Raw genomic sequence first — 25687 nt, forward strand, 5'->3', positions numbered from 1 at the left:
GGGCACAGCAGTGTTGGACATCTGACCAGCCTCTGCAGAGGTGGGATGGGGATGCACCAACCTGCTGCTCACTCATCTTGTGGGCTGGTGGTGTAACTGGGGCTGGAAACTGCTCATGGGGCACTGCAGCCCATCTTAAAAAAAACAGGTTTCAGGAGGGCAGTGTAGTTGTTCCCTACTTGCCTGTGAGAGGTCCTTGTCCCTGCTGTGCTCATTCAGAGCCATTCCAGGGGCAGGAGAGTGGATTCCTCACCATCCCAGCTTGGGAAAGAAAGGGCTTTGTCCTTCAGATGCACTTACTGTTTTGAATGGGAAAATCAGAAAAAGCTCCTGTCTGACACAGAAGAGGGGAAGGTGTTGCCTCCTTCCTGGTGCCAGCTGTATTTCTCTGCTAAACTTTTTCTGCTGAGTTCACAGAGAACCATTTAGTTCTCCTACCAGTCCAGTGTCTGATGCTACACCAGCATCACTCCAGTCTTTGCTCCTTGGAGTGATCACAGTTTATTGCTCCTCACTGAAGCAGACAGACACTGGCCAGGTGGCCTCTGAGCAAGATGAAGGAAGTGATTGTGTGGGAGGCTGATGGAGTCATCAGCAAACAGCATCTTGGGGAAAGAGACACCATGGTTTCTGGTGCCCCATGGAAACAGAGTGTCACTTCACTACCCTGTTTCTGCAGCAGCAGAGGGCTGAAAAGGGCAGAGTGCTTGCAACACAGGCAGGGCCAGAGCAGACCTGGAAAGAGGGGGGTTAAATCCATCATGGATGGTTGTTGCTGGCCGCAAGGCAAGGCACTTGCTACACCTCTCTGAGCTGACTTTCCTGGCAAGGGGCATAGAGGTACTGCAACAACTTGTGGGAGGCTGTGATGGCAAGTGTGTTTCTGTGGCCACCCAAAGGGAAAAGGCTGTTCAGTTGCATCTGAGAGCCCAGTGACAAACTGGGTGTGTTCTCACTGCTCTGGGAAGACTTGGCAGCAGGCAAAGGCTGTGAGAGAGGCACCTGGATGTACCCAGGTCTGTTACAGGAGGCATTTAGAGCTTGTTCTCTTTCTTCTGCCAACATTTCAAGAGACTGAAAGTATCACATCAGACATCTCAACATTTTCCTGGGAGGAATGAGGGAATAAGGAGGAGAAAACACTTAAACACAATAAAGAGTAATGACAACAGTAATGCAAATAAACACGGAGTAATCCAGTGGGGAACCACTGTATCAGTGGGGAGTCACTGATTTGTGAATAGGATGAAGTAATGCTGTTTCGTTTTGTGTCTTAGAACTGGGTGTGAAGATGCAGAGACTGCTCCATGATCCAATTAAAAAGCCAGCTTTGGTCAGTCATAACTAGATATTTCCCCCTTCAAGCTCAGCCAAGGGCTTAGGTAAATAAATAATAGCCCACAGAATAGCCAACACTGTGGTCAAATAATCTAGCTCACAAGAGCAAAGAAACTGAGAAACAAAAAAAGGTGCTGGAGTAATTGGGAAAATCCTTCCAAAACCCTTATAAAAATAACTCAAGAGATAGTAAAAATCAGATACCTGAGTGCATAAGCAGCTTTAGCACATCAAGGCAGATTCCATCAAACCACTGTCAGCTAATCCAAAGGAATGTTTTAACAATTCATAAATGTGATGTTTGTCATTTCCCATGAAAACAGGTTTTGAGACCATAAATACTGGAGAGTCCAGAAAGAGTTAGGAAATTTAGAATGAAAGTAGTTAGAAATTGGTAAGATTGGGGCAACTGGTCCACAGATGTTCTTGAAAGTTTCTTCATTTGCTGCATCGTCAAGATGAAACATTCTTGAACTTGGAGGAGTTAATCTCTGAAAATCAAGCAGCTCCAGGGCCCTCTTCTTTCCCAGGCCATAACCTATGGGATTTTTCTAAGCAGGAGAGCCCAGATTCTGCTCTCCTGAAGTCCAGGGCTCCAGTCCTGCTTTTCTGCATTGTCTTCTCCTCTCTGGATCCTGAGCTCAAACAGTGCACAATAAGTCTGTGTTTATGAACAATCATTTTGCCTGCTTCCTTGTCTCAAACCAGCATAAAGACTTTCTAAGGCACTAAATGACCCTCAGACACCAACTTTTAGAGCCCAGATAAGAGCTCAGATAAACTCCTGAGAACTGAAACCAGGTTCAAGGTGAAGCAGATTGTCATAAATGCTTTGAGATAGCACTAAAAGTGCTGGATTTTCATGTTTCTTTACTGTTTACTGATATCACATTTCTTTATGTGGTGTATTGCATCAGAAACCACTCAAGAAGTCACATGACTAGAATCCAAATTCTGAGTAGTAAAGAAGCGGGAAGTGACAGTTTTTTGCAATGAAATCTATCACTGTGGTGGCTGGGTCACCACAATGATATAAACAGCATAGGGTCCTGTACAAAAACCTAGAGGAGGAAAAAAGGCAACATATTTTGGGGAAAAAAGCAGCTGAGTGACTGAAATGATTAAGGAGGCAAATGCAACATTCTTTTAATATTTCTGTTTATCCTGGGAATAGAGCTCAAAGGGTCTCTAAAAGGTGGACGAAAGGTAGAAGCTGGAAATTCTGTCCTCACTTTGAAATCATTATTGTTTTTCCCTTTCCAGTTTTGGAAGAAAATGTGGATCTGGAAATCCTCATGGGATTGCACATGTGGATGATTAGGACAAATATCTGGCTTTTCAACCCCTGTTCTTACAACATTTTTGAATACCACAAGGAAAGAGTGATTGATTGCAGTAAGTATCAGCAGTGTGAGGACAGATAAGCTTATTTTTGGAAGAGGGACGACTCTCACAGTTGAGCCAAGTAAGTGTCATTATGTTATTTGTAAAATGTTGTTAATGTGGAGGAGGATGAAGGAATCTAACAGTTTGGGTTCATTGTAAGAACTTTCTGCTGCAATAATCACTCTGTCCAGGGTTTCCAGGTGAATCCTCAGCTTGAGCCTGCTAAGGAAGGCTGCCTCTATATATTGCTATTGCTCCATCATCCCCAAGCACTGGGTGTGCATTACTTCATAGAATCACAGAATGGTGGGGTTGGAAGGGACCTTTAGAGATCATCCAGTCCAAAACCCCTGCAGAAGCAGGAACCACCTAGATCAGGTCACACAGGAACATGTCCAGTCTCCAAGGAAGGATCCTCCACACCCTCCCTGGGCAGCCTGGGCCAGGGCTCCCTCACCTCACAGGAAAAGAGATTTTTCTTATATTTAAGTGGAACTGTTTGTGTTTCAGCTTCATCCCATCACCCCTTGTCCTGTTGCTACTTACTATAGAAAAAAGGGATGTCCTAACCTCCTGATACCCACCATTGAGATGTTTGTAACTATTGAGATCCACCCTCAGTCTCCTCTGCTCCAGACTAAACAGCCCCAGGTCCCGCAGCCTTTTCTCATATGAAAGATGCTCCAGTCCCCTGATCATCTTGGTGGCCCTGCACTGGCCTCTCTCCAGCACTTCCCTGTCCCTCTTGAACTGAGGAGCCCAGAGCTGGACACAGGACTCCAGATGAGGCCTCACCAGGGCAGAGTAGACAGGGAGAAGAACCTCCCTTGACCTGCTGCCCACACTCTTCTTGATGCATCCCAAGGTGCCATTGGCCTTCTTGGCCACGAGGGCACATTGCTGGCTCACATTACTTAACGTGTTAACTGGATAGCAATTTGGCCCAAATTTCCTGTGAAGTGTCTTACCCTCCAGTGGATTTTCACTGAATCATTTTGAGCAGGAATGAACAACTTAGTCATGAGTTGACAGTGGAGAGATGTTTTCAGATGGATCTTTAGCTCTCTGGTATAAGAAGTTAGTTTTTGACACTACAGATTCTTAAGGGTTGGAAAGGACCTCGATAGATCATCCAGTCCAACTCCCCTGCCAGAGCAGGACCACCTAGAGTAGACACACAGGAACTCATCCAGGTGGGTTTTGAATGTTCCCAGACTCTACAACCCACCTAGGCAGCCTGTTCCAGTGCTCCCTCACCCTCACAGTGAAGAAATTATTCCTTCTGTTTCTTTGGAACCTCTTATGTTCAGGCTTATACCCATTGCCCCTTGTCCTGTCATTGGACATTACTGAGAAGAGCCTGACTCCATCTTCCTGACACCCAGCCTTTATGGATTTGTAAAGATTAATGAGGTCACCCCTCAGGCTCCTCTGAAGAGGAGATGAATGGAGCATGGCAGTTATTTTGTTATTTCTCTTCATGTTTAGCTTTAACATAAGTGACACTAACACCACATTCATAGTTTCACCAGGTAAATAATTCCACTGGCATGGAAACAGAGGAGAAAGGAGCTTCAATATCCTTGGGCTTAAATTTTCACAGCTGCCTCATGTCTAAGACTGCTTAGAATGAAAGAAAATTGGCTGTGAAGTTGCCTAGGCTCTGAAAATGCAAATGTGATGAGCAGGGATTATAACAAGCCTTAGTTCTTCCCAGCTCTATTTGGAATTTTATGATGTAAAGAATAGGTGGATGTCACCCCAAGGTTTTTTGTGGAAGTATGAATAATGGGACAGGAGATGAATTTGTTAAGTAGATCTTCGTTATCCTGAACGTCCAGGTGCATACCTTAAGACTTGTTACGATGCTTTTAGAGGTCTGCATGTCCTTAAAGTGCTGCAAAAATGTCCCATGTAATGTTACGTATCTAAAACATCCTGCTCTCCTTCCAGAAAGTCATGGGACTCCCTTAGGTGCTGCCTAATATCTGTCCAGGTCTGTTGGGTGTCTTGCATGGGAATAAATGTCTGCTTTGGAACAATTTAAGTCCATTTCAAATTCCAAAGGGCTAAAGGAATACAAAGTTATCATTCTGGAGAAAGATTTGTTCCTCCCAACCAGCAAATCCTCAGTTGCAAGTGTAGGGCCAGACAAAACTGCCAGATTCCATTATTTTAACATCACTCTACGTTGATTGGAAGATGATATTTGCTTGTTTGTTTGTTGAAAGAAGCAAAATATGCCACAGAGAATAGTAGAATGTGGCAAGAAGGAAACAAAAGACAGGGAGAGGGAAGACTGAGCAGTGGTGTTGCCATTTCAGACATTCACAGAAATGCTGGTATGATGCTCTTGTTTCTCACATCAAGAGTCCTGTATGTACATAAATCCCTCCCAAAAGCAAGCAGTTGTAGGGATTTGTGTATGTGTTTTCAGATAATGCAAAATAATGGGGCTCAGTTGATGCTTTTGGAAATAATTCTCTTTATCAACCACAATTGCACTGTGTACATTTGCTCCTGCTGAAAGTCTTACCCAGTGCATCATGCCAGAGAAGCAGCTTGCTAGTACATTGACTGTTTAAAAATGCTGGAGATGAGAAAAAATGAAAAGCCTCTTCTCAGATAACAAAGAAACCACAGGACTGGCAGACTCTGGCAGAACCATGTTACAGCACCTGGAAAGGAAATGCATGTGGGAGGAATAGCAAAATGAGCCTTTTTTGATTGACATGTTTAAACTGTTAGAGCTGCGCTTGTTTTTGGGAACAGCACTCAACTGACTGTGGAGCCAAGTAGATGTCCTTTATGTACTAACCTTGTCTGAGTTGTAACTCAGACTCCCTAATGCCTTAAAGTAGCTACTTAGACTGTAGGCTTTCTATCTATTACATTCTCATATGCAGTTAGATGATTTAAGTATTAAAGTCATGCTTTGACAGTTTAAAGGGAAATAAAGTTTCTGTGCAGGCTGACATTTAAGTCCTTAAGAATTTCTATTATGTCAGAATCAGAAACACAGCACTGAGACGAGAGAAGGATGATATACAAAAGCATTGAATGGAGCCTTATGAACATTTCTGTACTAGTTTAATCACAGAATCACAGAAGGTGGGGGTTAGAAGGGACCTTTAGAGATCATCCAGTCCAACCCTCCTGTTGAAGCAGGTTCACCTAGATCAGGTCACATAGGAACATGTCCAGGTGGGTCTTGAAGAGCTCTAAGGAAGGAGCCTCCACACCCTCCCTGGGCAGCCTGGGCCAGGGCTCCCTCCCCTCACAGGAAAATAGATTTTTCTTGTACTCAAGTGGAAGTTTTTGTGTTCCAGCTTCATCCCATCACCCCTTGTCCTGTTGCTACTTACTATAGAAAAAAGGGACGTCCCAACCTCCTGACACTAAATTATTCAGAGTTGGGGTTAAACTGAATAGGTCAACTGAATTCAGTGAATGTTTGATTCCTGTTTGGTATCTGTTTGCTGTAGGTGAAGCTATGTCAGAGTACTACTTGGCTTTCACCTCAGTTGTTCAGTATTGGGGTACCGGTGGCAAAGAGAGTAAAATCAGAGCCCCTTGATCAAACCTTAAAAAAGTGTCCTGTGTTGAGAAAAATGTTACACCTGAAAGATCTTTTGACCACCCTGCAAGGCAGATGCCATGCAAAATTCAAAGCCTAATGCACCTCTTTTTAGCAGAGAGATCCATCAGCATGCTCCTGACAAGCTGGACATGTAAATCTTTTCTTGTCTGTCTAACCAGCCTTCATAAGCTGAGCTCTGTCTGGCAAGGAAGCACGCTGGATGATTCCCTGCAGTTTCTTGATTTTATCAAAATTCATGTTGCTAATCTTGTCCTGACATTTGTATGTGGAACCAGCCTGGTTTCTCCATCTATGATCTGAGGGCAAAGATATTTTATTTTTCAAGAAATCACAATGATTTATTGGCTACTGAATCATTTTGAGACCACTGTTTCCTGAAAAGACATCTCTTTCAAGTTTAAGCAATCATGTTTCATTACTTGTATGTCATAAGAAATTCCTTGAGAAGGCTGCTGCTGTGTAGTTGAAATTAAGGCTTCTGCAGTTGTGAAACCTTTATCATTCATGTGTGTTGCTTGGAATTGGGAACTGAACTCTAAAATGCCTTCGAAACTGAAAAAGAAAAGTATATAAAAGTTTCAGAGTAACTCTTTGGAAAGATGAGAGAGCAGGGATTTCAAATCCTCTGAAAGCTTATCAGCATCTTTTAAGCTCTTTCAAAGCTCCAATGCTCGGGCACATTTGTCATGCCTTGAAGTTTGTTGGTTTCTTAACACTAAAACATTACCTCTGAAGGTTATTGCACTAATTTAAGGAAGCTTGTAAGAAGATTTGTCCATGGACATCAGAAGTTCATTGGCCTCGGGTTGTTCTTCCCTTCAAATCAGTTTATTATACCAATTCTGCATTATACTTCTAACTGCCCCTGGAGCTGTGGAACAAACAATATGTCACAGCAGATGGATGAGAAAGGTCACACTTTTCAGAACAAGCAAAAGAATTTTTGTTGAACCAAGTACCAGTATTACTCTTTTTCATTGTCTCCTGATGTGTCGGAATAGCTCACAGCACGTGCAATGTCTAGTGAGGAAAACTTTCCCCACAGCTGAAAGTTCTTGACCTTGTCAGGAACTCCTGGAGAAGTGGAGATCCACAATTCACAGACTTCTGATTGCTTCTCTCCTACTTCCCCATCTTAGAGACAAAAGTCGTTCTTGCATCTGAGCATTTGTTCTAGAAAAGATCAACCTTGTCCCCCAGTCCAGCAGCAGCACTTCATTTCTGCAACGTCATTCATTGGGGTAACTTTGCACAATAGTGAAGCAACAAACTGACATCTCTTTGTCCTGTTACTCTTGCTGTGGTTAAACCTTTTAGCCACATCAGGAGAAGATTTGGGGGAGGGGAGGGAGAGTTAAGGAAAACCAGTTATTCTCCTATGTCTCTGGAATATGCAAGACAGTCCTTGATCAAAGTGTTATTTTTAGGAATTAAATTGTTGAGAAAGCGGTGTAATTTGACTCTTGGAAGGGAATAAATAAATGTTCTCTTCTGGTTTGCAGGTCCTTTACTTATAAATAAAGAATGAGCTTTGGAAAAAAGGAGGCTTAGAATCCTGTGAACTGAAAGCTCCCATAAAAACCCCTACTCTCTGCCTTTATCTGATCTTTTAGAAGCAGCAGTAAGAAATAATGAGGAAGAAAAGGCAGTTAGTCATTGATAAAGCCAGGAATTAGTCACAGCTGGAGTATATATGAACTTTAAGTGACAGCACCTCAGACAAGTTGGCAATCAAACCAAACCATGCCCAAACAATGCTTTATTTTTTTTACAGACAACATAAGGAGTTCTGACCCACAAGTCATTGTGGTGAAGTCGAGAAACTGGAAGAAGATGGCAACACCGAGAAAGTAGCTTGTTTGGCAAGGAAGTTCTATACAAAGAATGTCATCTTGGAGGTGTCCTCTAATGAAGCCATATATGAGCAAAATACCCCCGTTTTGACATCAGAAGGGTTGTACGATACCATTAAGGTGGTCAGTGCAACAAAAGGCACAGAGGTGGCTTGCACAGCCAAACACGATGGCAAAGAAGCATTGCTAGGTACAGTTTTGTGGTACAGCTGCAGCTTATTTCTGGAGGCAGCATCTTCTGATGCTTGCTGTTTCTCCTGCTAGTGAGTGCTGTGCTGGGTAACCAGCAGAAATGGGGAAGACATCTGGTACATGAGCAAGTGGAGATGACAGATGTTTAAAAGCATAAACAATCTGAACTGTTTAACAACTTGGAGTTACTTTTTTTGGGAGAAAAGTAAGGCACAGTCTTTTTTAAAAATGCACATTTAGTTATGACTAAATAGTTTCCCCCTGGAAGCAAACATCTTGGCACAGCCTGAAATAGCCTTTGTAAACACAGCAAAAAGTTACAGTGGTGGGATTTTGTTTCTTTTTCTTGAAAAAGGGGATTGATTTTTTTACTCATTCAAACACTAAACCCAAAGCAATTCAATAATTCTTCTGTTTTCTGCAAATGCATGGAGAAATCTCCTCCTCTTCATTAATCTTAGAATTAGTGAGTGGGCAGTGGAGCCTCAGGCTGTACTGCCCAGTGTTCCTATGGGAAGGGTCATGTGAACATTTTGTTTAATCCTTTTAAAAATGTGACTATCATTTGTAACGTTTTTTTATTATCATGCTACAGAAAAGGAGGCTGAAGAATCAGTAACAGGGAACATTTGCAACACCACAGACATCTCTATGCAAGGTTAGTTACCTAATAGATTGTGAAGATACATGACAATGTTGGTGGTAAATGCATGCAAATCTATTTTCTCAGGGGTAGGGGAATCAAAATACAGCTGCTTTAAAAGGCAGCTGCTTTAGCAGCAGACAAGCATCATAAAGCAAAACCCAGTGTAGACAGATATCCTCCTCCCATGTTGTTGTCATGTATCTCTGTCATCTTCCCCTGAATCGATAACCTTTGGGTTTGGTTTTTTTCCCACTTTCTGACAGTGTCACGATATCCAAATCTAGACCATGATCTCTCTCATCTTTTCTCTATCACTGAACAGATGCTGAAGGGGAGAAAACAAACATGCTCTCTGTGACTGTGTTGGGCTTGAGAGTCCTGCTGGCAAAAAGTATTGCCTTCAATGCACTCATGAGCATCAAGCTGTTTCTTTTCTGAGGTAAGGAAGCACATAGCTTGATCTATAGAAAAACTGGAAGCTCATGCCAGGAATGACCCCTTGTCTTTTTGTAGTTCTCTGTCATTACACCTGTTCACCTGCTCCTGCTCCCTTTAAATAACTCTTGTAGGTTTCTGGGAAAAAGCACAATGCTTATCTAAACCTCATCCCCAACAACAACCAAAAAAATCCACCTGAAAATCGTCCCATTGTCACTCCCAAACCACCAAGAAAACAGCCCCTTTCATATCCAAAGCTCAGTTCTTGCTGTCTGGTACCCAAATTTTCTTTGCAGCAAACTTTCTTTGCCAGAACAACTCAGGTATTACCAGAAGTGCCTGAGAGAGATCTCACTGACTGTTTCAAGTGGTAGAGCACAAAGCCTGGAGAAAAATGAACACAAATAAGGGGTTAAAAGCAAGGCTCTGAAAACACTGACATGTGAAGTAGTGGGAGGAGAGAGAGGAGAGGGGAGGCTTTTTAAATTAAGGTGTACAAAGAGGCACAAAAGATAGTCCAGGTTAAGCTTTGTGAGTGTCTGCCTGTCTTGATCTCACAGCTGTCAGACAATGGCATGTAGCCCCGGTTGCATTAAAGGGCCGATGTGGAAACAAGGCAGCAGCACTGTGAAGAGCAGCTGGAGAGCTTGTCCCAGCAGCACAACGGGTCAAACGGCCAACGTCAAATCTACTGACAACAACCACGCAGAAGACAACAGAGCACCCTCCCCTTCAGACCTTCCGTACTGCCGAGTCCTGCCTGGCCAGTGGATTTCATTTGAAGACTTGTAGCTGCTTTTGCTGTTTCTTTTTCTCTGTGAACTGAGGAGACTGTATTTTTTCTTAACCCCCTGCTAAGTAGAAGTTGATCACGCCACTGTTCTCACTTCTACACAGCAGCATCCAACCTGCTTCTGACTCGCGGAAACAGACTCTGTCGCTCCAAGAGTGATAAGGAAGGATGTTTATTCGGCACGGTGGGGGCAGGGGGTGTATAAACTTGCCCACCCGACTGGGCAACTTGCTTGACTTATATTTGTTACAAAGTCACAAAATCGTATGGTGACATTATCCACCTAGACAAAGACACAACCTGTCCCCGATTTGGCATGTAAATTAGGTCTTTTCTTCCTTTCCTTTGCGTGGTGTCTCCCGGTGATGGTCTTTGGGGCCTCGGGAGATGAAGGCTGATAAGTCCTGAGGCTTTCTCACCCCTGATCTTTGGGCAACTTGAGATATCACTTGGCCCCTTGCAGAACCGGTTTCTGCCCTCAAGGAAGTTGGAGGACCCGGGAGGTTGTGTGAGGAGATAACCACGACCTTTTTACAGCTCCTGTGTGAATTTATTTTGTCTGAAAAAATAAGCTTGATACTATTGCGATAAGTTCGTATAAGGTTTATTAGTACATGTTAGTATAAAGCTCTACATCGCTTCAATAGCTTTGAAAAATCCAGTCCTCATAGATATATGACCCTTTAAAAACAGCATTTACAGGCATGTTGCGTTATTGATGTATTACTGCTGAGAGAATTCAGGCAGAGGAGATGCTATTTATAGCTTTAATGATTTTTAGATAGCTCTAGCATCAGCAGTTTTATAGTGTAGATGAGACCTGTGTTGGATGTGAAGTGATTCAATTCAACCAGATAATGTTCAGCCAAGGAAGTGTTTCTTTATTAAACCTGCATTTCTCCTGCAAAATGTGTGGCACACAGCAGTTTAGGCTACAGAAGTGGTGACCAAAAGAAAGCTTTACTAAGCCTAAATGCTGTGGTTTGTTCTGTGCTTTTTCTTATGACTTTGAGATGGAGATTGCTGAAACACAACTGACCTAATGATCAGTCAGAATAGAAATTCAAATGAGGTCTGGCCTTTCTGATGCATCTTTCTTTTGCATGGTAACAGAAAGGCACATGTCTAAGGAGCAATCAGTTAAAAGACAGTTTGATAAGAGTATGAGGAAGGAAAATGCACATTTCAGAAAAAAAAGCATCCTATTTTTTTTCCACTCATTGAGACTAGGAACAGGCCAAGAGGAATTAATGTAAGGTGGTGTGATGGAAAAACAGTTTCCATAGCAACTTGGTTATTATTCAAAAGACCCCAACATACACATCCCCCGACTCATTTTCTCTCGCTAGCAACAGACAGGATGCTGTGGTCAACCTTATGACTAAGTTACACCAGGCAAGACTAAATCCCCCTTTGTTTGAAAAACAAGTTAACCACATCCTGAAGGGGAAATAAGGTTTTTCATATATTGACTGTTCTACTGATGGCTTTAAGACAGCTCCTACAGAGTGCATAGCAAGGTCAGTTTAATTAAGCTTTTCCAGGTTAGTCAGTCCCTACACACACCTAGATGACCCTCACTGTATGAAGAGAAGTGAAATGTGCATGACAAACTCCAAACCAGCATCATACTTTAGTTCATCCTACAACCATACTGTGTATCAGGGGAAGCCATTCACTAGCAGATTGTTTTGATCATGATTTTGTGGCATCACCCTGAACCTTTTTATCTTGCACTCCACACTTTGCAATCTCTCAGGCAAGACTCAGATTGGGAGTACCATTTCTGTGTCTCCATGAAAACCATGGAATGACATTTTCCTGGATAGTTCTCAGGAGTCCAAATGAGATGCAAAGAGATGATACAGCAGGTGAGTCACAGCATCTCTGGGGGACCGTGGGCTTTTAGCATTGCAGCTGCTGTTGCAGGACTGCCATGGATGTCAAATGACAAAGAAGACATGTAGGCTCTAAATCTTGTTTGGCATCTTGGAAGACATGAAAAGGAGAGACAAACTTAAAATATCCAGAAGTCTGTTGTAATGTGGCAGATAAAGCTCTTGGCAGCTTCTAAGTTCAAGATCCTGGCATCCTTAGGGTGTTCAGGATCAGAACCAGTGCAAAAGCTTTTGAGATTCCTTGGCCCAACATGTAGACTAATTCACCTCTTAAAAGCATTCCAGTGTCAGTCAGGTTGTTCAAGGTGGGGAGAGCACATAATACACCTTTCCCCACTAAGTATGTGGAGAAGAATACAGTTATTTGCTTTATTGCTTTAGTTTTCCTGAGTATTTCTGTGTCTTAGTACATCTACTGCAATACAACAGCATTTTGAAGAGAGAGCTTAAGGAACCAATTTCACAATCAGCATCTGTATTGACACAAAATGGCAATATTTACAATCCTTAATCAAATTCTGACATGACAGCTTTCTGCAAGTTCAAGTCATTTTGTTGCAGGCTTTGACGAGTTGTATAGACTTGGGTTTTACTTTTTATGATGTCTGAAAGACTTTCATTTTTGTCTAAATATCATCATGGTTATTTCTCTGCTAGATTTAGTTTAACTGTAGAGTAACTTCTATAGCCAAGCTGCTCAGAAAGTGACTTTGCTTTCCTGTGTAATAGTCCATTATAATGATGATGACATCTAGATTTCAAGTTAAAATCTAAACTACTTTGCTAACTCCTGAAAAATCTCTTCTTCTGGACACTGCATAAAGACAACATCATGTTTTAGATAAGATGAGCTGGTTTACATTCCACTCTCAATAGCATTTCAAGTGCTGTTAAATTTTACCAACATCAGGACATTTTTAATTGTGCTTCTACTTGTGGTGGTTTAGCCTGATGTCCACCCAGTCATTAAATCACTGCCCCTCCTAAACTGGAGAGAGAGAGAAATATAACAAAGCACTTGTGAGTTAAGGACAGAGAGGTCACTCAGCAGTGAGTGTCACGGGCAAAACAGACTCAACTTGGGCAGAAAAAGGTTTCATGATTACAAAATTAGAGCAGGGAGATGAGAAATAAAACCATCTGAAAAACCCCTCCCCCCACCCCTCCTCTGGCCAGGACTCCCCTTCCTTCCCCCCAGCAGCGCAGACCATGGGGCTTGTGGTCAGTTCATCACAGATGGACTTTGCCGCTGCTGCTGCTCAGGGAGAGGCCTCCTCACACTTCCCACTGCTGCACTGTGGGGTCCCTCCCACGGGAGACAGTCCCTCACCAACTGCTGCAGCGTGGCTCCTTCCCACGGGCTGCAGCTCCTCACCAACTGCTCCAGCCTGGGGCCTGCCATGGGGGCAGCTCCTCACACCCTGCCCCAGCGGGGGTCACCCACCGCCACAACAGTCCCATAGGGACACACTGCTCCAGCCCGGGGCCCTCACAGGCTCACAAGCCCTGACACAAACCTGCTCTGCACGGGCACCAAAAAAGAGGATTTAGACCCTAAAAGTGTCAGTTTAGACTAAAAAATGGGGATTGAGAGCATAAAAGAGGGGGACTAGACCGAAAACAAGGATTTACCCCTTAAAAACAAGACTTTAGACCCCAAAAACGAGGCTTTAGATCCTAAAAGTTTGGGGTTAGATCCAAAAATGGGTATACAACTGGTGGTTTAGATCCCAAAACAAGGCTTTAGACCCTAAAATCTAGACTTTAGACCCCAAAAATGAGGGTTTAGACCCTAAAACAGTGGGTTTAGACCCCCAAATACAAGGATTTAGACCCTGAAACTAGGGATTTAGGTGGTATAGATAGACCTTAAAACAGGGGGGTTTGACCAAAACAGAGAATTTAGTCCCTAAAACTAGGAGTTTTGGCATTAAAATAAGGCTTTAGACCCTTAAACAGTAGGATTTATACTGAAAAGGAGGATTGAGACGCTAAAACTGGTTTTTTAGATGCCCAAAATAAGGACTTAGACCCTAAAACCAGGGGTATAGTTGTAAAAACGAGGATCCAGACCCTAAAACCGGGAGTTTAGACAGCAAAAACGAGGATTTAGACCCAAAACCAGGTGGTATAGACCTCAAAACAAGGATTCAGACCCTAAAAACAAGACTTTAGGCCCAAAAAATGAGGATTTAGACCCTAAAACTGTGGGTTTAGACCCAGAAAAGGAGATTTAGACCCTAAAACAGGGAGTTTAGACTGAAAACCAGGACTTAGACCCTAACACTGGGTCTTTAGACCCCAAATACAAGGATTTAGACCCTAAAACCAGGGTGTTAGTCCTAAAAACGAGGATCCAGACCCTAAAACTGGGAGTTAAGACACCAAAATAAGGGGATTTAGGTGCTAAAACTGAGGGTTTAGACCCCAAAAATGAGGATTTAGACCCTAAAACTAGGGTTTTAGCCATAAAAAAGAGGATCCAGATGCTAAAACTGGGAGTTTAGACAGCAAATACGAGGATTTAGACCCAAAACCAGGTGGTATAGACCTCAAAACAAGGATTCAGACCCTAAAAACTAGACTTTAGGCTGCAAAAATCTGGATTTAGACCCTAAAACTGTGGGTTTAGACCCAAAAAAGGAGATTTAGACCCTAAAACAGGGAGTTCAGACCAAAAACTAGGACTTAGACTTTAACACTGGGTGTTTAGACCCCAAATACAAGGATTTAGACCCTAAAACCAGGGGTTTAATCTGCAAAACTGGGATAAAGACCCTAAAAGCGGGAGGTGCGGAGGCTCGTTGGCTCCCCGCAGCCTCCATTTCCCATCACCCCCAGCGCGTCGCTGCCGCCCAAAGCCGCGGGCGGGAGCCGCGGTGCGTGCCGGGAGCTGTAGTTGTGCGGCGGCGCCCGGCAGGAGGCGGCGTGCGGCGGAGGGGGCGGGGCCTCGGGTTCCCAGCGTGCCCCGCGCGGAGCCCTTGCTCGTGCCCCGCTGGCGTGGGCTGCAGGAGGCTGTGGCTGTGCTGGAAGCTCATCGTGGAGCGAGCTCCTGGCAGCGGCTGGGAGCCTGTGGGGAGGTGGCCGTGCAGAGCAGGTTTGTGTCAGCGCTTGTGAGCCTGGGAGGGCCCCGGGCTGGAGCAGTGTGTCCCCGTGGGACTGTTGTGGCGGTGGGTGACCCCCGCTGGGGCAGGGTGTGAGGAGCTGCCCCCATGGCAGGCCCCAGGCTGGAGCAGTCGGTGAGGAGCTGCAGCCCGTGGGAAGGAGCCACGCTGGAGCAGTTGGGGAGGAGCTGTTTGGGACTTCTGAGGGGTGAACTGTGTGGCTACTGGGAGGCACTGGGGAGTACTGGGAGTTACTGGGTGTGAACTGGGAGCTACGGGGTATTACTGGGCGGCTCATTGAGGCACAAGGGGCTGCAGTGAGGAGAACTGGGAGTCACTGGGAGCTACTGGGGGCCTCTAGGGGTGAACTGGGGGTTCCTGGGGAGGGATTTGGGACTTCTGGGAGCTACTGAGAGGAGGCTACTGAGGGATAAACTGGGAGGATGTGGGAGCCTTTGGAGAGGGGAGTTGGGGCATTTTTAGGCCTTTTGGGTTGTTTTGAGTCCTTGAAGAGTCTTGGGGGGTGTCGAAGACTTTTGGGGTGTTTTGGGGTTCCCTCCTCATCCTGAGCCCCGTCCCCAGCGTGGTGTGCCAGAGCAAATGCTGCGTTCCTTGAACTGGCCCAGTGACCCGAGTACTTCATGGTGGCATTTCTGTGAGCCATGGTTACAGCATTGATGTCAGGCAGATGGGGTTTTATTTCTTGAGGACAGTTCCCTTTCTCTCTGTGTATGAGCAGGTGGATCAGCACAGATCAGCAGGTCACCACCAAGGCTGCCATTCCTGTAGCCTGCCGTGTGCCCTGGCCTCTCTGTGTCACATTTCTGGGGAGGATCTTGCCATAAGCTAATGCAGCTGTTTCTTGCTGCCAAACTGGAGTCCTGTCTCTGGTGCCCAGATGTAATAGCAGGGGTGCACCGACTGGCTGAAGCTGTCTTCCTCTGCTGATGGCTGATGGTTCAAGGAAGGAGTGTAGTCCAGGCTTTGTGTTTGTGGTACTTGTGCAGCAGAGACCAAACAGCTGAGGACTTGCTCCTGCCCTGCTCTGTTCTCTCGCTGCATCTCTGAGAGGAAGCGGCGACAGAGCAGAAACGGGACGTTGAGGGGGGTTCAGTTGCACTGAGTGTAGCAGGAGAGAGCAGTGTCTGTGCAGGGATGGATTTGCACAGGAGCCCTCAGCGTTTCTGCTGCCCTCAGGGAGAACTGAGCGAGGGCTGCGAGGCCAGAGGACGGGCTGTGGGTGAGAGCAGAGCCAGGGCAGCCGGGCTGTGCCCCTGCCTGGTGCCCAGCGCCCTGTTGCTGCCCCTTTGTGCCCGTCCCCTGTGCGCCTGCACAGCCCCAGCCCCTGCTGAGAGCAGAGGGATCCCCCTCACACCACTCCGTGTCTCGCCCTTGCTCAAGCTCTCAGCCCCCCACGGCCAGCCAAGGGCACTGAGGGCTCATTTCCCCCACCCAGCAGCACTGTCTGTGCCTCAGTGTGTCTGTGCTCTCTGTGGGGCACTGAGGGCTCATTTCCCCCACCCAGCAGCACTGTCTGTGCCTCAGTGTGTCTGTGCTCTCTGTGGGGCACTGAGGGCTCATTTCCCCGCCCAGCAGCACCGTCTGTGCCTCAGTGTGTCTGTGCTCTCTGTGGGGCACTGACACAGCACAGAGATCCCAGCCAGAGCTGCTGTGGCCCTGCAGAGGAGAAGGCTGAGCTCAGGGGCCCTTCTCAGCGCTGAGGGCTCCCTGCAGGGCGGGGGGCGAGAGGCTGGGGCCGGTGTGTGCTGTGTGGTGGGCAGGGACGGGACACGGGGTGCCGGGCACACGCTGACACAGGGGCGGCCACCCAAGGCCCTCCCTGGGTACCCCCAGGCACTGCCCATGTGCAGCCTGGGGTGTGAGGGGACGCGGCACGCAGCGGCCGCACGGGCACAGAGACACACAAGGGCAGCATCTGCCCAGCTCCTGCTTGTGCCCTCCAAGGGGAGGCCTTGGCAGCTCAAAAGGAGGGGGTTTGACCCAATGGGGTGCTTTGGAAAGCTAAAAACGAGGCTTTCAATGCTAAAACCAGAAGTTTGGACCTAGATACAAGGCTTTGGAAGACAAAAAAAGAAACCTGGGCCCTAGCATGAGGGTTTGGAAGCTAAAAAGGAGCAGGTCTTTTTGAACCTAAAAAACACCAGGTGTATACCCATTTTTGGGTCTAATCCCAAACATTTAGGATCTAAATCCTCATTTTATGGGTCTAACCCCACAGTTTTAAGGTCTAAATCCTCATTTTTTGGGCCTAAAGTCTTGTTTTTAAGGTCTAAATCCTTGTTTTTGGCCTAAACCCCCTCTTTTAGGGTCTCAATCCCCATGTTTTAATCTAAACCCACAGTTTTAGGGTCTAAATCCCTTTTTTTGGTGTGTAAAGTCCCAGATTTAGGGTCTAGATCCTTGGGTTTAGGACTAAACCCTGTTGTTAGGGTGTAAATCCTTGTTTTCCGGGTCTAAACTCCCAGTTTTAGGGTCTGTATCCTTATTTTTAGAACTAAATCCCTGGTTTCAGGATCTAAATATGCATTTTTGGTGTCTAAACTCCTAGTTTTAGGGTCTAGACCCTCTTTTTTATTGCTAAAACCCTAGTTTTGGGGTCTAAACCCTCATTTTTTTGATCTAAAGTCTAGCTTTTAGGGTCTAAAGCCTTGTTTTTGGGATCTAAACCCCCAGTTGTAGACCCATTTTTGGGTCTAACCCCAAGCTTTTAGGGTCTAAATCATCTTTTTTGGGTCTAAGCTCCTGGTTTAAGGGTCTTAATCCTGACTTTTTGGGCCTAAAGCCTAGTTTTTAGGGTCTAAATCCTTCTTTTAGGTGTATAACACCTGGATTTGGGTCTAAATCTACCCAATAGGATGCTTTGGAAAGCTAAAAACGAGGCCTTGGATGCTAAAAACTGAGGTTGAGACCCGAGAATGAGGGATTGAAAGCTGAAAAGGAACAGATTAAAGCTAAAAAGAAGAACTTGGGCCACAAAGTGAGACTTTGGAATCAAAACCTTGAGGGCTGGGATCCAAGCAATAAGGTTAAAAAAGGCAAAAAAGAGGCTTTGGAAGCTAAAAATGAGCATCTGGGCCATAAAACGAGCATTTGGAAGCTAAAATTGAGTGTTTGGAAGCTAAGACATGAGGGTTAGGAAGCATAAAATGGGGGTTTGAACACAAAAATGAGACTTTGGAAAGTAAAGATGATGGTTTGGATGTAGAAAAGGACGATTTGAAATCTAAACCGAAGGTCTGGAAGCTGAAAATCGGGCTTTGGGAGCAAAACTTAGGGTTTGGGTCACCAAGTGAGGTTTGAAAGCTTAAGATGGAGGCTTAGGCCTCCAAAGAAGGCAATGGAAGCTAAAAAGGAGGGTATGGGCCCCCAAATGAGGGTTTGGAAGAGAAAACTCTCACTTTGGATGGTGAAAATGAGGCTTTCTTCCAAAAGGTACCACTTTGCAAGCTAAAAATGAGAAGAGCTTGACCCCCAGGTCACTACAACCCCCTTCAGGCAGCTGTAGAGAGTGATCCTGTGTCCTCTCAGCCTCCTCTCCTCTAGGCTCAGCATCCCCAGCTCCCTGAGCCTCTCCTCATCACACCGGTTCTCGTGACCCTTCCCCAGCTGCGTTGAGACTCTGACACCCAGCTGAAGCCACGGTGCAGTTGCTGGCAGCAACAGGTTCCCCAGGTGCTGGTGGGCTGCTGGGGATGGACACAGCGTGTGCCAAAGCACAGGCAGAAGCTGAGACTGCGAATGGTGCAGCAGGAGATGAGAGAAGCGACTGTGCAGAGGGATTTCTGAGCTTCCCCAGCCAGCCCTCGGCACAACCAGCTCTGAGCCAGAGGCGTCCCTGTGGGGGGAGGGAGCTGCAGCCGTTGGCTGCTCCCAGGAGTCAGAGGCAGCCTGAGATGGAACCTTCCCTGACTTATTCACGATGGTGCCTTCCCCAACAGCCCCTTTCTTAAGCCATTTTATAGTCTTTCTTTCCCTTTGAGGTGGGGCTGGAGTGACTCTGGGCACACAGACCTTCATCGGGATTGCTGGGAAATGCTCTGGCTTTGCTTTTAAAGGTGTGGGGTAAGGAGAATGCAGAGCACACGCTCAGTGAGGGCTGGTGGCAGCTTGGAGGTGGGTGGGCTTTGGGATGGAGCTGTGTTTGGGTCTTAGAATCATAGAATCACAGAATGGTGGGGGTTGGAAGGGACCTTTAGAGATCATCCAGTGCAAGGCCCCTTCCAGAGCAGGTCAACCTAGGGCAGGTCACACAGGAACGTGCCCAGGCGGGTCTTGAAGACCTGCAAGGAAGGAGCCTCCACAGCCTCCCTGGGCAGCCTGGGCCAGAGCTCCCTCCCCTCACACTGAAAGAGTCTTTGCTTCTATTTAAGTGGAACTTGTTGTGTTCCAGCTTCATCCCATCACCCCTTGTCCTGTTCCTAGACACAACAAAGTGCTGCCCCAGCCTCCTGACACCCAGCATTGAGATATTTGTCACTATTCATCAGATCCCCCCTCAGTCTCCTCTTTTGCAGACTAAACAGCCCCATGATAATGAGAGTCTGATGAGCAAGGTGCACCCAAAGCCCAGCGCTTGCTAGAAAAGTGACAGACTCTTGGCCCAGGGTGTCCAATGAATTGCAGATGTTACAGAGCAGCATTTGGCCAGAAAACTGCAAGCACACATCTGTAACCGTTTGAAATATTGCCATTAGGAACTTGTTACCCTTGTGGCAGTACCAGCTTCAGGACATGGCTGATCTCTTAGAGTCACAAGAAGCTGTCACTGCAGCACATCTCACTCCTGTTGTGATCTGGCAAGAGCAGAACTTATCTTGGACCCATCAGAGTGAGACAAATGAATCAGCACCCGCTCAAGCCTGTGGTTTGGACAAACACCAGGAAGCCAAAGGTGAGAAATACACTGTGAGGAAGACTCAGATCTTCATCCTCAGAGGCCCCTGTGGCTCAGCGAAGGAGGCGTGAGGGAGCTGTGACCTGGGCGGGCTGAGGCAGGGCCATGGGGGGAACTCATGAAAAGGTGCAATGAACATGCAGATCTAGTCTGGGACATGTGGAAAGTTTTGCTCTAAGCAGGGCACACACTTGGTGGAGCCATCCCCTGTGTGCCCAGCGCTGCCAGAAAGGGCTGCTTGATAGTCACATTGGCTACTGATTGCTGATTGGCACTTTCCTGGCATCACAAACATGCAGCTTGTGAGTTCCACAGTACCCTGCAGCTCCCTTCTTCTGCAAGAGCTCACAGGGCTGCCCACGCAGTCTCCACTCTGTCCCAGCCTCCGTGCTGCTGTCCCAGGGAGCCACTGTGGAGTGGGTTTCTTGCACCCCAGCTGCCTCCTCCCTGCAGCCCTGCTCAGTGTTAGACTTTTGCTGACAGTGTGAACAGTGCTGTGCCTTTAGTAGAAGCTGAAGTTCTAAATGATTGCCAGGAATGATTGCAGAGGCCATCCCAGGGGAGGGGGAGCACTGTGGGTCACTGTCCTGGTTTAGGCCCATCAGGGAACAAAAGGCCACCATTAGCCTCAAGTACTGAAGAGGCTGAGAACTGCCAAAGGGCAGGGAGAGCTTAATTGCAACTTAAGGTTCAGGACAAAACAGAGCAGGCTACTGGGCTTGGGGAAGGAAACAGAAAATAATTGAATGCCACATCAACTGAAACATAACCTCAAAACCCAAAACATAGCCAAAATAAAACAACTCAGATTAATACAACAATGAAGAGTCCAACCAGCCCTTTTAAGAACACCTTCTTGCCACACCTCCCCTCCTCCCTGGTTCAGAGCCCTGATCCCAGTGTCTTTACCCCCTCCACACCCCGAATGGCTTGGGGGGCTTGGGGGCCAGTGAGTGGGGGTTTCAGTCAGTCTGTTCACCATAGCTTCTGCCCTTTGTCCCTCCTCAGGGCAGGTGGGCTCTGCACCCGTCCTCCCTGCAAGCCCCTGGGGTCCCTCACACACAGGGCAGCCCTGCACTGGCTGCTCCGACGCTCATTTGCTCCAAATGCTGCAGCTCCTCTCTGCCTCTCGTGTGGGGCTGCTTTGCTTACAAGGACAGTGCTGCAGTTCCCTGCCCCTGTTGCCAAGCAAAAAGCAGCTCCACACAAGGCCATGGCAGTGCCTCCTCCTGCAGCTGGAGCAGAGCCCCAGGCACACGGCGCCTGTGCTCCAGGCCAGAGGAGCAGCGGCGCTGGCCCCAGCACTCGCTTCTGTCTCAGTGCTGTCCTGTGCTGCTTTGCAGACGGATGTCTCCCGGGGCAGGCGCTGGTGTTTCCCAGGGCATTCTGGCCAGGTTGTCATCAGGCTGCCAGCACGAGTCCAGCTGAGTGCCGTGGCTCTGCAGCACGTCCCTGAGGAAGGCTCCTTGTCCGTGGCTGTCAGCAGTGCTCCCAGAGACGTGGCTGTCTCTGTAAGTGTGTGCTGGGTGCTTCTGGCTGCATCTGGCCCTGGGGGGACGTGGCAGGGACTCGCTTGCTTTTGTGCCCCTCTGAGGCTGCTGCCCTGCTCTCTGCTGAGCACTGCAGTGCCCTAGCCAGGTGCTTCAGGGGCTTGAGAGCTTTCTCCCTCTCAAGACTTATTCTGGCCAAAGCCCCTCAGGGTTCTTGACCAAAGCTCAAGGCAGAGACTGAGCTCCTCCCCAGGCAGCAGTAGGCTGTGGCTATTGGCCAGGAGAGGGCGGGTGGGTACCAGGGCTGGTGCAGCACATCCTACTACCCAGACAGCAGGCTGGGGAACGAACTCAGAGAGAAGTGTAGGGGAAAGGGATGTGGGGATGCTGTTGGGCAGCAGGATGAGCATGAGCCAGCAGTGGGCCATGGTGGCCAAGAAGCCCAAAGGCATCCTGGCGTGGATTAGAAGGGCTGTGGGCAGTAGGTGGAGAGAGGTTCTCCTCCCCCTCTCCTCTGCCCTCGTGAGACCACATCTGGAATACTGTGTCCAGTTCTGGGCTCTTCAGTTGCAGGAGGACAGGGAGCTGCTGGAGAGAGCTCAGTGTAGGGCCAGACAGATGATGGAGTGGAGCATCTCCCTTGTGATGAAAGGCTGAGGGAGCTGGGGCTTGGAGGAGATTGAGGAGTGACTTCATGTTTACAAATCCATCAAGAGTGGGTGTCAGGAGGCTGGAGCCAGGCTGTGCTCAGGGATGGCCAATGACAGGACAAGGGGCAACGGGCACAAGCTGGAACAGAAGAGGTTCCAAAGGAACACAAGGCAAAACTTCTTCCCTGTTGAGGTGAGGGAGCCCTGGAAGGGGCTGCCCAGATGGACTGTGGAGACATTCAAACCCACCTGGAGGAGTTCCTGTGTGACCTCCTCTTGCTGGTCCTGGTCTGGCGGCGTTGTGAGAGCTGAGCAATGTGTGGTGGTGGCAGCAAAAGGAGAACACGGGTTGAGACAAGGACAGTTTAATAGAACACCACAAAGGGAGACTGAACTCGATCCTGGCTGAAGCCAGGGCAAGATACCAGACACACTGCAACTACAGCTTCTACTTCCTCCAACCTAATGGCTACTGCTAAAGACCTGCAGCAGAGGGGCAGAGCCCAGGCCTGCACCTCCAGCGGCGTCCTGCTGCTCAAGCCGCTTGTCCCTTCATGGCCTGCAGGAGCTCCTGGACCCGCCTAAAGAAATCCCTGAGCTTCTGGAGGGGAAATGGGCAGGACCCAACCTGGCCCGCTGCTGCTGGTGCTGCGGTTTGTGTCGGGGCCGGTGCCTGTGTCGGTGCTGCAGTTGGGGCAAATGTTTCCCAGGTAAAGGGTCCTGAGCTGGTTGGATTCCAGTTCCACGATGGGTTTGGTGCCACGGTTGGTGCTGCAGTTGGGGCAAATGTTGCCCAGGTAAAGGGTCCTGAGCTGGTTGGATTCCAGTTCCACGCCGGGTTTGGTGCCGCGGTCGGTGCCTGTGTTGGCCGGTGAAAGGGCCATGAGGCGCTGGGAAAACGTCTCCACGCCCGGGTGAGAGCAGCAGCCCTTCCTGCTGAGCGCATCTGTTCCAGTATCCAGTAGTAGAAGTGCTGGGTGGAGGTGTAGACCCCGGGCCTGTGCGCTCTGCCACAGCCTTTCCCCCAGCTGGTCACGCCCACGAGCCAGAAGAAGTTGGCGCCCGCAGCTCTGCAGACCAGCGGGCCCCCGCTGTCACCCTGCAGCACAGGACAGAGGCTCAGGGGGGTGTTGGGGAGCCCCAGGTGGGACAGGGCTGCGGCTGCTGCCGCGGCTGACTCGCGGCTGCTCCTACCTGGCAGGCGTCGATGCCGCCCTGCGCGTAGCCGGCACACAGGTTGTAGCTGTGGATGGAGCCATTGTTATACTGGCTGCTGTTACACAGCCTGGCATCGATGAGGCGCACCTTGGCCTCCTGCAGCACGTCGGATCCGTGGGCTGCGAGCACAGCAAGGAATTAGCCCCCAGCAGCTGCGGGACACTTCCCCTCCCCTGGCTGCCAGAGCCCTTCCCTGGGCCTTGGCTTTGCACCTTGCCAAAGAGACATCGGACACATCTTTCCCGTGGGGCTGCCTTGGGGCCGTGGCTGAGAATCACAGCGTCCCAGAAGGCTGGGGGTGGGAAGGGCCCTCGAGAGCTCATCCAGCCCAAGCCCCTGCTCAAGCTGGTTCTCCTCAAGCAGGAGGCAGGGGAACGTGTCCAGGTGGGTTTGGAAACCACCAGGGAAGGAGCCTCCACAGCCTCCCTGGGCAGCCTGTGCAGGCCTCCAGCATCCTCACTGCAGAGACATTTTTCCACCTCTTCCAGGGGAACTTGCCGTCTTCCAGCGTGTGCCCCTTACCCCTCGTCCTGTCACTGGCCCCCAGCCAAAACAACCTGGCCCCAGCCTCTAAACCCCAGCCCTTGAGCTATCTCTCAGCATGGAGAAGGTTTCCTCTCAAAGGTCAGAGAGCTCCAGGTGCTCTCCTCACGAGAAAGGTGTCCCAGAGCCCTGAGCACCGTGGCAGCCTGAGGGAGCTCAGGCCCGTCTGCAGCCGCCCGTCCCCGCAGCCCGACTCTGGCTCCCGCCTGGGCTCCGCGCCAGCCCGAGCCGTCTCCCCAGCGTGCCAGGCTTGCCCTGGGCACAGCAGCGCTTTCCCCAGGGGAACTCACTTCGTGCGGTGGTGTGGCCCCAGCCAGCGATGTAGCAGTCTCTCAGCTGGGACACCAGCACGTCGGCGGGGTGAGGCACACAGGCCACCTGCACGTACTGGTTGCACTCCACGGGCCGGTCCAGCTCCAGCAGGGCAATGTCGTAGTCGGTGACGTTGAAGTAGCTCTGGTGGAGCAGCGCCCGCGTGGTGTATCGCACCTGCACCTCGGGGCCCGTCAGAGTCAGCTGGTTGGCCCCGACCACCACCCGAAACCACGGCAGTCTCCTGGAAGGCAGATGGGGAGCAGAGGGCTCAGAGGGAGCGGAGCCGTGCGCTGCAGCCCGGCCCAGCCCAGCAGTGCCCTGCCTGCTGCTGGCCGAGGGAGAGAGGCGAGCCGCGCTGCGGAGGGCACGGCTGCCCCGGCGTGCCCTGGGCTCCAGGCAGCGCCGGCCCCAGGCTGCCGGGAAGCGGCGGCAGCAGCCCGGCCCGTGCCCGGCACACGCCATCCCTGGCACGCCAGCGGCAGGCCGGGCCGCAGACAGGGCCCCTGCCAGTGCCGGGGGGACGGCCCTGCCCTGCTCCTACTCACCGGTAGAAGTCGACGCAGTGTCCTGCGGTGAGGACCCACTGGGAATGGATGAGGCTCCCTCCACAGAAATGCCCGGTGCCCGCTCCCCAGGGATTCTGGATGCTGACGGTCCAGGGCCAGGCCCCCACGGGGGCATTCACGCCACCCACCACGCGCCAAGGCTGCTCAGCCAGGGGCCGGGTGCCGCAGCTCCCCCTGCAAAGAGCAAGTCAGGAGTGTCCTGCTCCAGGGCTGGCTGCTGCTGGGGCTGCAGGGCAGCCGTCTGCCCTCCCCAGCGGGCACCGCACGGGCAGCGGGGCTGGGGAACCCTGCGCCCCGGCTTTTGCCTTCGCTCCACAGACGAGTGCTGCCGGCAGCCCGGCTCCCAGCTCGTGGCACCGGCGCACCCTGCAGGGAAGGGCTGCCCCAGCTCCCTCCCACAGCCACTTACCAACAGCTGTCCCCTGCCACGCTCGCAGGCCAGCAGCACAGGGCCAGCAGCACAAAGACCAGCAGAAGCTTCATTGCTGCGGCAACACGCGGCAGCTGCCAGAGCCGAGGGAGGGCTCGTGCCCAGCAGCGCTGCGGCCGATGCAATGCCCGCAGTGCTGGCGCTGCCCGCGGCACCTCGGCCCCGGGGCTGATGTCACAGAGCCGCTGCCTGCGGGCGCTGGGGCGGGGGCCATTCTGCGTGGGGCACCACGCAGGGGGCCAGCAGGGGAGGGAGGCACAAGCAGGGATGGGACACCCCTCCCGCAACAAACTGCAGCACAGACTGTGCTT

General features: G+C 49.4%; 1 protein-coding gene and 1 pseudogene across 1 annotated transcript; one reads left to right on the forward strand and one right to left on the reverse strand.

The window, feature by feature from the left end:
* The first annotated feature begins 1712 nt into the window (after positions 1-1712).
* On the forward strand, positions 1713-10211 carry LOC133629307 (T cell receptor delta constant-like; annotated as a pseudogene).
* Positions 10212-22885: 12674 nt separating this feature from the next.
* Positions 22886-25074, reverse strand: LOC133629308 (acrosin-like; the record flags this gene model as incomplete). Its single annotated transcript, XM_062019961.1, has 6 exons — positions 22886-23163; positions 23205-23403; positions 23499-23641; positions 23924-23935; positions 24356-24621; positions 24926-25074. Coding segments are annotated over 6 exons (1047 nt in total), but the record flags the coding sequence as incomplete, so codon positions are not given.
* Positions 25075-25687: the final 613 nt, after the last annotated feature.

This window comes from Colius striatus, unplaced genomic scaffold (genome assembly GCF_028858725.1).
Source record: "Colius striatus isolate bColStr4 unplaced genomic scaffold, bColStr4.1.hap1 scaffold_38, whole genome shotgun sequence".
In the NCBI taxonomy this organism is placed as follows: Eukaryota; Metazoa; Chordata; class Aves; order Coliiformes; family Coliidae; genus Colius; species Colius striatus.